Source organism: Rhododendron vialii, chromosome 4a (genome assembly GCF_030253575.1).
Source record: "Rhododendron vialii isolate Sample 1 chromosome 4a, ASM3025357v1".
Lineage (NCBI taxonomy): Eukaryota > Viridiplantae > Streptophyta > Magnoliopsida > Ericales > Ericaceae > Rhododendron > Rhododendron vialii.
The window spans coordinates 6,171,184-6,182,610 of record NC_080560.1 but is presented as its reverse complement, the minus strand read 5'-3'; the positions used below and the strand labels follow the sequence as shown (position 1 = coordinate 6,182,610).

The following is an 11,427-nucleotide window of genomic DNA, read 5'->3' as shown; positions in this document are numbered from 1 at the left end:
TTTCCACTTGTTTACGTGAGGTGGCCCTCCTAAGGATAAATCTCTGCTGACGGAAATTTTGTTTAATGGGAAATAACAAAAAAACCAAACTGAACAAGTAAAAACTTAGCTTTTTTTTTAATATCCTTTTTGCCCTACAATTCAAGATTCAAATAGACAAATACCGACTTGAAGTGAAAAACTTGAACATCTTGACCTGGAAAAAAAAGTGCACCACAAAATCAAACGGAACAGGACTAGTAACATATTGTGGTCCTGTTCCGTTTGATTAGTAACCTGATCCAAACAACGAAAATGACATTTGACAACTGAAAGTGTTACTTTGATAGCCGATGCATGAAGTTTTTCATTCTGTATTCATCCAGAGATAAACGCGGTCTTTTGCCCCATCTTAAAACAAAAACAAAACCAAATATAAAGACACTTCGCTTATATCAGCATGACAAAATAGGCAGGGAAAACTGATCTGCAAGCATCGAAGATGGAAAACATTTCTTGTCCAATTTCAAGCTCAATTCTGATGCAATACGTGATTTGTCAAAGAATGGCCATCTGACCAATTGAAGAGAGAAACAATAAGAACGCATATTAACATAACGATTCATTCACCGATGTAATCAGCTTGTTGAGAAAGCCATAGATACCGAATTGAGTAAACAAAATCACAAATGCACAAAAATACTCATCAAACCATCTGAAGGAGGATAGTGACTCAAGGGAGAAGAAAATACAAGACGCCAAATTAAACGAGCGTGAAATCAATATGCAGTTGGAATTTGAGAGAGAAAACACGATGACTCGATGAATGAGTTAGTAGCTGTCCAAACATCGTCTGCAAAAATTCTCTCGCCTGGTTCAATGCAGAGATGATTAAAAACAAACGATGGTTATTGTCCTTAATAGTGACTCATAAGAAAGATTCATTGGGTCGAAAGCCAAATATGAAATACCTGCCTTTGCCATCTCTTCAACATTTACAAAACATGTTTCTATTTCTCTCACTGTCCCTCCTGATTGTTAGGATATCAACCACTCGTTCATGTCCGCGCCTTGCAACAAAAAACAACCAAGCCACATTCATATGACCTGGCCCGAGATGCGTCTGGACCTAGCTGTCTCCACCAAAATAATACTACTAAGATGCAAATGCGATATGCCACTTAGGGAGGGTGAGACATATCTCAGCATGTCCGTAACTGACACGTGACAAACACTACTGTGTGTCTATGACAACTGGAAAGAAGTGTGCTTCATAGAGTACTAGCACTGGCTTCATATATAAATCAGTGTGAGGATAAAATTCACACTGGGTGTGGTAGTAAGAAGTTCTTCAACTCTTAACATTGCAATAGATACAGAGTCACAAAAGATACTTGAATTATAAATATTCTTCATACCCATCCTAATCTCTAATTGCAGGGCAACATGGATTGGGAGCAAATCTCATCCATGAACTCACCTTTTCTCCATATAACATCTCTTGGGGGCGCTTCATATGAAAAGTTATGTTGAACCCAAATATCAGCCAATTAGTGGCCTCAAAATTTATATATCAAGTCACTCATAGTAACTGGATCATGAATTAGACCGTTAAATTTCAAAAGATATGACGATTTACTTTCAACATCAGAGTGTATTGACACTCTTTTCGGAAATAGAAAGTCTAGAAGTTGTTGAACCTAAACATCCAAATATAACCTGGTCTGAGATGTGTCTGGGCCTACCTGTGTCTACCAAAAAGATATAACAATATGGACATCAAATATGCCACCTAGGGTGGGCGAGTATCTCGACATGTCCGTGACTGACACGTGTCAAACTCTACTGTGAGTCTATAACAAGTAGAGTGAAGTGTGCTTTATTGAGTACTACCATTTTCTCAAATAAATCAGGGCCAGGATAAAGTGGCACTAGGTGTGGTAGTAAGAACTTCAATTTTTCATCATATCCGACAGAGTCACAGTCACATAAGATACTTGAATTGGAAATATTCTTCGTACTCATCCTAATATCTAATGGCAGGGCACCATGGAATGGAAGCTATGAAGCACGGACATGTTATTTCTTCAAAAATTAGGACACAGTCACGTCGAATGTTAAATGTTAAATGTATATGTATTATGTACGTATGTTATGAATTCATATAAAGGTTTAAAACATTATTTCTATCAAATTAAGAACCCCAGTTCAAATAAAATATCGAATTAAGAACAATACTATGAAGATACAAATCAACTGTCTGCGACTCTGCATATAAGTATACACTAACTATAAATCTTTAAAAAATTTCACTTTGGGCCAAGTTTTAAATAGGGAAAATTGCCATTTTAAACTTCTAATGTGTCCTTAGAATGTTCCAAAAGTATCACCAACGTGTCCTGGAGTATTCACAATGTGTAAGAAAGATAATAAAAACTAGGAGAGTATTGTATCGTGTCCATGACCGACACGTGTTGGACACGAATAGCTGAGGCCGGTAGGCATGTCCGTGCTTTGTAGATCGGGAGCAAATCTCATCAATGAAGTCACCTGCAATTCAAATGAAAAGTTATATTGCACCAAAATATTAGCAAATGAGTGCTTTGTAGATCAGGATCATGAATTAGACCATTAAATTGTAAAATAAATTAAACACGTACAAGCACACACAGCAGAAATTAGGAACGTACTAACCTCTAGCCATTGTTGTTCAAGTAGAACACCAAACACACTCACTCTAGATTTAAGTGTCTTCTCACCTATGCATGACTTGAAGTGCCTAGATTGATGTATATCATAGGCTTATATAAATGCTAGGTTAGGGACCATTAATCTTCCTCAAGAAACTTTATAGTTTCCCTCCATCATGGAAACCAAGTAAACATAATTGAGAAAGTGGGTTAGTGAAGAGTTTCTTAACCACCACTTATCTCATAATGGAAGTGGGCAAAACTTAATCACCCATGTGACTAAGTGGGCCCCTAAAAATATTTCTTACACAAATTACATAAGAAATGACGAGTTACAATCAAATCAGTGTGTGTAGAAACTCTTTCCAAAAATAGAGAGTCTAGAAAGGTGTTGAACAACCAGAGGGCCTTGACCTACTTCGCATAGTTGAAATTTAAGACCAAGAAGCATTGAAACAAAAACCTGTATAAAATGCCATCTAAAACAGGAATGGTAAGGGATGTAAAATATTTTGTTAAGCAGGAAGCACACGGCAGATTGTTCTCAACTCTCTAATGTATGGTTAAATCAAAGGATGAGCAAAGTATAGATTCCAGATTTTTTCTTAAAACTGATGGAATTATATATAAAAAACAAGGTCCTCCATTTCTCTATTGTGTTAGTCTTGTCCATATGAACTAGACAAGCACTAATCCCATATGCAACGAATCAATGGACAAAGAAGATTTCGGATATTATAGCAGAAAAAGGAAATTTTCTTTTGTTTATAGTATTTTAATACCTAGCGGCAGGTAATCTAACAAGTATATTCTCAACTTTATATTAACCTAAGCACTTATTCATGAAAATTATGCCAATTCAGTATTTGATATATCACAAAAGGCCAATTCAGAATTTACATAGAGGAACTCATGCGTACCCTGAAGTGGAGAAGGAAACAAGCTGCCCCGACCAATTTCGCCAGAGAGAGTCCGTGTGTTCTAATGAGATAAAACTCCTATGCATAGTTACCTTGTATTTTTCTAATCCATGTTTCTGTGTGATTGAAAATTATGGCTAGAAGGGTTTGATTTCCACAAGAGTTTTCCCAAACTCGGATTCTCAAGGTACCTAAACAAATATTCATGCAAGAATATGGGGATAAAGAACCTTTAACTTTCTGCACATCTAAGTTCTTAAAAAAGAACAAGAAAATATGACGTCTTCATTTGATGAATCGATTATGAAATTGCTAAGACTATACAAATTCAATAGAATGCATGAGTACCTTAAGAGTGCCTCCCTATGGCAGCATTCTTTATTGAAACAAAACTTGGAATGTATGTCATTGCTTTAGTGACAGGTCGTATTCCATTGACCATTACCTCTCTGATACTTCTGTCCCTCATATTACAAGAAACTAGGACGACGGACAAAGCAAATTGCATCAAGATATCCCCGTTAATCAAAACCATTAATGGTTGATAAATCTGGCCGCAGTAAGGTTTTACCACCCATGGGATTTCAATGACAAAATCTTTCGTCCAAGAGTCCTGAACCGCATAATCCTTCATCACCCATATATCAAGCACATCATCAGTAGGATTATGAGATATTGACAGGTGATCCTTCAACACCCCCATTTTCATCGAATTCACCCTAAGCTGTCCAAGAAATCTATAAAATTGAGATGGCCCTGGAAATGGCTGGAATCGCTCCTTCCCAAAGTCGAAACAATGCATCGATTCGAAACAATTTTCGGTGTCATGGACAATCCAATGAAGAGCCCCATTCAAAAAGCAACCACCAGAATACGAATGCAGATAGCGCGGAGCATCTCCAACTCTCCTCCACGAATTAGTCCCTAAAGTGTTGATTTCAGCCTCCAATCTCAGTAACCCAAACCCCCTACTCGGGCATAAAAAACGCAATACTTTGTACCGATTAGTCCTCGGACAAAATCCAAACCCAGAACCGCATTGATCGAAATTATACTTTTCTATTTGGGGCACAATCACATACTCACCGATAACGGGATTGCATACAACATATGGGTTATAAGTCCTAGGCCCGTAAAAGCAAATCAAACCATCGCAAGAACTCAAAACCTCCAATCCTTTGGCGGGTGCCTCGGATTTAGGTTTGAATTTCAAAAGGGTGTCATAGGGTATATGAACATCGCCAACGCTATCCACAACGCATGGATGAATCGATTCTACTAGGTACATAGAAGAGTTACTACAGTAGGAACGAAGGAAGAGGGAGGGTTGTGATCTGGAGAGGTGGAGTTGAGCAAATTGAGGGTCTGAGATCAAGTCGCGGAAATACGAACATACGCACCTGCAGTTGCTGAGTGTCGTCATGGGCAGTTTGCTCAGAATCTCCATTAGGATGTAGTGTGGGATGGAGAGTATGGAGGGACCCATCGCCGCCACCTTGGGCTTGCTTGCTCTGCTTCTTTTCATTGTGAAGAAAAAATTTCATCGCTTCTGATGAATATCTGATTACGAGAAACGAAGGGTTAAACCCCTAGACTTTTAATTAGGAAGAATACTAAATTAGAGGCCGGTCCTCCTTTTTAGGTTCAGTTTGAACCCAACCCAGAATATTATTCCCGAGCCTAGCTCGGATATATTATGTCATGACTTTTTTGCCCTTTTTATTCTGTCTCGTCTCTCCTTCTCGCCATCAACAACAAATCCTCTCTCTCGATCTCATTCCGAGACCACCTCCGCACCGCCTCTCCACCACCAATTCTCACTCCAAGACCCCCAATCCCACAATCTCATCAGCGTCTCTGAGCTTGGCCTCGATTTCCTCAATAGTCGAGGCTATGCCTTCTCCTCCGACATGCAAGAGCCTCCGCCGCCGCCGCAGCATGCGAGGCGGCAAGAAGGAAGCTTCGTCGGTGGCAAGGAACTCCATCATGACTCCAGACACCTTGTCGGCCTTCGGCGAGTCCACTCCGACCTCCATCACGGTAATTAAATCTCAGATTTAACCAAACTAACTCGATGCGAAATCCACGGCACGGAGTAATTACGAAAGGCGTATATATCTGATCTTAGATTCTACTGGAGTTCTAGATGTGTGTATGTACAGAGTGAATTGATATATACGCCTTTCTTTCTCTATGTATTTAACCAGTGCGCACCGATCGTGCCGCTATCGCCCTCGCTAAAACGACTTACCATGGAAATCTTCGCCGTCGACGCTCAATTCTCCCACCTCCGTTGGTTTTAATATAGATCAACTTACATCGAACACTAGCCGCACCTCCAAGGAGTATTCCAATGAGACAAGACCGCCGTCGATCCCTATAACACAGTTCTCCGTCATAGCCTGTGTAAAAAGAGATTGCTATGGAACTACGGTTTGGAATCGAGCAAAGAGAGATTGAACGTGCAGGATTTCATGGAGAACAATTCGCAGATATTGTTGGTAGATTTCTTTCAATCAAGCACGATCAATGTCCACTGGTTTAACTTCATCACTTGACAATGGTCAATTGGCTTCGTTAGATGACTCGCCTTTTCTCGGTCGTATAATAGTGAGATGAGATTGATCGTGAATTACAGAGACATGATGCTGAGATTGATAGATTCCTTAAAGTTCAGGTTTGGAACTATATGTATATCTTCTTCTTTTTTTATATCAAGAACTATGTAAATCTTGAAAGTTAAATTTCAGGTTTGGATTTCTTTTACTTTTTTTTTTAATCAGGAATTATGTGAGCTGTGATATGGATGGATTTGTGTTTGATTATTATTATTATTGTTAGTTCAATTTTTGTTCGTGTGTGTATTTTTTTATGAGAACTGTGTATTTTTCTATGAGAACTATGTATTTTCTATGAGAATTGTCTATGAAAACTATGTATTTTTTATGAGAACTGAGTATTTTTCTATGAGAATTGTGTATTGTCCATGAGAACTATTTATGAGAACTATGTATTTTCTATAAGAATTATATATTTAAGTGTTTGATGAGGTTATGTAAACTGTTCTCATAGCCTTAGTTTTCATTGTCACAGTTCTCATAGCTCTCATGGCCCCAATTCTCATAGCCTCAGTTCTTATAGCCTCAGTTCTCATAGCTCTCCTCAAGTATTATAACCTCAATTCTCATAGTCACAATTCTTATAACTAGTTTTCATAGCCATTTGAACGGTATATTTTTCAATTCACATAGCTGTTTCATATGAGAACTATTTATGAGAATTGAGTTTTTTCTATGAAAATTATGTTTTTTTCTATGAAAACTGTTATTGTCCATGATGATTATCTATGAAAACTGTGTATTTTTTTTATAGGAACTGTCTATGAGAACTGTGTATTTTCTATGAAAATTGTATATTTTCTGTGAGAACTCCCTATGAGAACTGTGTATTTTATATAAGAACTGTATATTTTCTATGAGAACTGTGTTTTTTTCTATGAGAACTGTCATTGTCCATGATGATTGTCTATGAGAACTGTGTATTTTTTTTATGAGAATTGTGTATTTCCTATGAGAACTGTATATTTTAGTGTGTGGTGAGACTATTTAAATGATGTATTTTTCAGTTCACATAGCCATTTCACATGAGAATAGTGTTTTTCTATGAAAATAGTGTTTTTTTCTATGAAAACTGTTATTGTCCATGATGATTGTCCATGATGATTGTCTATGGGAACTGTTTATGAGAACTGTGTATTTTCTATGAGAAATGTGTATTTTCTGTGAGAACTCCCTATAAAAATTGTGTATTTTATATAAGAACTGTATATTTTCTATGAGGACTGTGTTTTTTTTATGAAAACTGTGTTTTTTTCTATAAGAACTATTATTGTCCATGATGATTGTCTATGAGAACTATATATTTTTCTATGAGAATTATGTATTTTCTATGAGAACTGTGTATTTTAGTGTGTGGTGAGACTATTTGAACTGTGTATTTTGCAATTCACATAGCCATTTCACATGAGAAATATCTATGAGAACTCTATTTTTTCTATGAAAATTGTGTTTTTTCTATAAGAACTGTTATTGTCCATGATGATTATCTATGAGAACTGTGTATTTTAGTATTTTTCTATGAGAACTATGTATTTTAGTGTGTGGTGAAGCTATTTGAATTGTGTATTTTCCAATTCACATAGTTCTCATAGAACTGACTATGAGAATTAACAATCCAGTTCACAGAGCCAATGGTATTTTTGTCCGAAATAATATGGGTCAGAAATTGATTCTAAAAATATAAATTTTACTAAAAATGGACACGTAGACAAAAAATTAAGAAGAATGGGCAAAATAGTAAAAATGTATGAAAAGTCAAAAGAAAGAACTAAAATAAAGAAGAAATATATTTGTCAGGACTATTTGAAGTCCGAACCTAGAAAACGGGGCCGGCCTAAAAATTCCCCTAGGAAGAAAGGGTTAATTCCACCGGCACCCCGTCAACTATGAATGTGGATCACTCAGCCCCCTAAACCCAAAAACCTGATCAACCAAAACCCCCGAAGTATTGGGGCTGATAGACGAACCTAACAGGCCGAATAGTTGATTGTGTTAAGCTGGTTTGAAAAGTTAACGAGTTTTAAAAGAGTTAAAATTCTTTCCACCTGTGGGGGAAATCTTGGGTTTTCTATCACGGCCCGTTAAGGGCCCCACAAGGCATCTTTTGTTATAATCTGAATCGTCTATTTTGTAGGGTCCGCAAAATAGTATATCTACGCAAAAAATGAGATTTATCGGACGTCAATAGGTATATTAAAAATCTACTTTCGATTTAGGAAATGGACAGTCATGGATAATTTAACTTCAAAATCTTTGCGTCCATTCAGTAAATCAAAATTTTAACTTTGATATATCTATCTATATACAATCAAGCTGATTTTTTTTCAAGGATATACTACTCTATGTACCTTACAAGATGAACGATTCAGATTAAAACAAAAAAAAAATCTTATGGGGCCAACAGATGGTGGTGGAAACCACAGAGAACATACTCTCGTTTTAAAAATGTGTTCAACTTTTTTTTACTTAATAATAATTATTTCCCAAAATATTAAAGTAAAAGTAAAAAAATAATTTACTTTTCCGATTCGTCTTGTCGAGACTAATCAATAATCAACAAAAGTTTGGCACAAAATTAACAAATGCAAAAAAAAATTTAAATAAAGAGACAAAACATGCACTTTTTCTAAAAGTAAAAAAAAAAAAAATGTTAGTGGAACGCCCCTAAAAGAGGAAAGTTTGCTTTGGAATATTAAACTGGTTTCTTTTAGAGTATACTACTTAATTTGTACCATGTGAATTGTATTGAAATGAATCTGATGGGCAGAGGCTGAATTTTTGGGAAGAAAATCTACCTTATGCAAGAAGACAGGTAGGCAAGGTTTGGTCCTTTAAAAAGAGGGTGAATATTATTCTTACTGTGATTGGTGAAAATTGTGTGGGGTCCATCACAAACTAACTCATTATTATTAAAAAAATGTATTGATTCAGTAGACCGTACACAATTTTCACCAATCACAAAGAGCGAAATGTTCACCTTCTTAATTTAGAGGAGTGTGAACAAAATTATTCTCAAGATTGATCAATTTTGAACATAAAAATGTTTGAAAACCACAGAGAAAAGCAACCCATACATATAAACCGTTGGTTTATAGTGTGAAATCTTAAATGATTGTCTTATTCAGGACTATAATTTTATTTACAGAAAAACTTATTTACGGACCTTTCCGTGTATTCGCGTTTATGGAGCCAAATCGTGTGTGTCCAAAGTGTATTGGACAGTCCGGATTGTAAAAAAACTATTCGCGCGAAGTGTTAAGCTCTTCCAACGAATAGTAAAATCCGAACCATCCAATGCCTAAATAGACGGTTGTGATTGCACAAATTTTATTGAACATAGAATCTAAGGGTTTTTGTCTAGGTTTTCGCAATGCGCAATGGTAGGGATTCTCCTTCTCTTCGGAAAGAACATATATAAATATGGAAAGTACATAGATTTAGTTTCTTAATGGCTGGAGTTCTTCGTTTGGAGTTCAACGCTATGATATTGTAATTGTGCATAAGCAGCTGGGTAAAAATGTCCCGCGTGGAGATGTGTTAACCAAGTTCCAGATCCAACTAACCAAAAGTTCTTTTCCTGTTTAAGTTATTTAAAAAAAAAAAAAAAAAGACTTGGTTTACACCTAGTTCCTGATTAAATCGAGGAGATTGGTTGTTTTTGGAAGACCCGACAACCCGATTCTAGACCCACGAGTCCAACCAATATTCCTAATATCGAGGTCTGGTAAAGCTACAACATTTGACCAAGGCTGAACATTACCTTCTGGTTATTACCAGCTCGCACACGCGCACGCACAAGAGGGAGAGGGAGAGGGAGAGGGAGAGGGAGAAATGCTATTGGGGGAGTGGGGATGTGTAGTAATCGTGAGGCGGGTCGACGGAGGTGACATCGAGTGGTGTTGCCTGTTTGTGTCAATCTTGAGGAATTGATTGGTAATTCTTGCTCAGAGCTACCTGGTCGTGGGTTTAGAAGGGGAAGGGGAAGTGGTGAAGTCTCCCTTCCAGTTATTCTTTATGGAACAAAAGGGCGGTGATGTGCACCATTCAGACCGTCCGTCTCGATAATCAACGATCTGAATTTTAAAATAACTTTTGAACGAATGAGATTGCACGATGCACAGCACCGCCCCCAAGTTGGTTCTATATGTTAACTGAAGACGCTCATGATGTCATGTCATGCGCTTCGAACTACCAAAAATGCCCTTTAACACCTCTCTTCTTCTTCTTCTTCTAAACCTAATGTGTTTTTCACCCATATTCCTATCCAGATTTCAACTTTGCCGCAATGATTCTCACTATTTTGGATATTAGATAAAAAGAATATGAATCTATCAATCAATGCAGATATTTTAATTGAAAATATTGATAATAACGACTATATCTATTTCCTCAAAAAAAACAAAAAATGACAAATTCTTAGTTACTTCATAAAATAAACTAAGGAGTTGTTTGGCTCAGTAATTCTTTCTTCTTCTTTTTTGTCATTTGTTAAACCTAATCTGCTCTATCCTAGGGGATTTGGGGAGGGAATGGATGCTTATGGAAATCGAACATTGCCCATGTGCATATATAGGAGTATAAAGGAGATATCAACTGCACTCCACTTGCGGCTTAATAATTATTTTGGATTATTTTTTGAGTTTTTTCAAAAACAAAATTGCCTTTGTAGTTTTGCGTCAATTTTTGGCGGATTATTGGTTCATTCGACAAGAGACACATAAAGTGTAAGCAATTATGATTAAAACCTTTTCAAAAGTTGACTAAGGACATAAAAGAAATTCAAAATACTTTTCTATTATTTTTGTCTATTCTAATCTCTTTTCAATTTAGGTTCTTATTTCAAAATTTTTTGATTTCTCTCCTCGGAATAAATTTTGGTTCTTATTTTCAAGTATAAATCCCAGCCATTCATTGCAGTTTCATGTTCACTTTTATGTTTCATAACATTTTCGTAAAAGACCATGATGTTCTCCATCACCACGCAATGACCCCATTGTCAAAATTGCCCCAAGACTGCCGCAACAAATTTTGCCACAGCACACCCAATTTTTACCCTTGTTTGACCAATTTCTCATGCTGCTCACTGCCATTCGCCAAAAAAGAATAACTCGCCCGATTATCTGAATCGGATACAGATAAGTGGGCATCGGCAACAGGCTCTTCCATTGACAGATCATTTGATACCCAGATCGTCTTCTCTCTTTTACACAAGAATACGTG

At 36.7% G+C, this 11,427-nt stretch overlaps 1 protein-coding gene across 1 annotated transcript; it reads right to left on the bottom strand.

Annotated features, from left to right (window-relative positions):
• Positions 1–2,171: 2,171 nt before the first annotated feature.
• On the bottom strand, positions 2,172–5,176 carry LOC131322902 (F-box protein At3g07870-like). The gene is made up of 2 exons (XM_058354478.1): positions 3,938–5,176; positions 2,172–2,529 (listed from the first exon to the last, which is right to left on the bottom strand). Exon 1 carries the CDS (start codon positions 5,112–5,114, stop codon positions 3,939–3,941), a length of 1,176 nt encoding a protein of 391 aa, XP_058210461.1. The 5' UTR covers positions 5,115–5,176; the 3' UTR covers positions 2,172–2,529; position 3,938.
• Positions 5,177–11,427: the final 6,251 nt, after the last annotated feature.

Excerpts from the sequence above, each read along its gene's own strand:
- LOC131322902 (XM_058354478.1), bottom strand. The coding sequence starts at position 5,114 with ATGAAAAGAAGCAGAGCAAGCAAGCCCAAGGTGGCGGCGATGGGTCCC.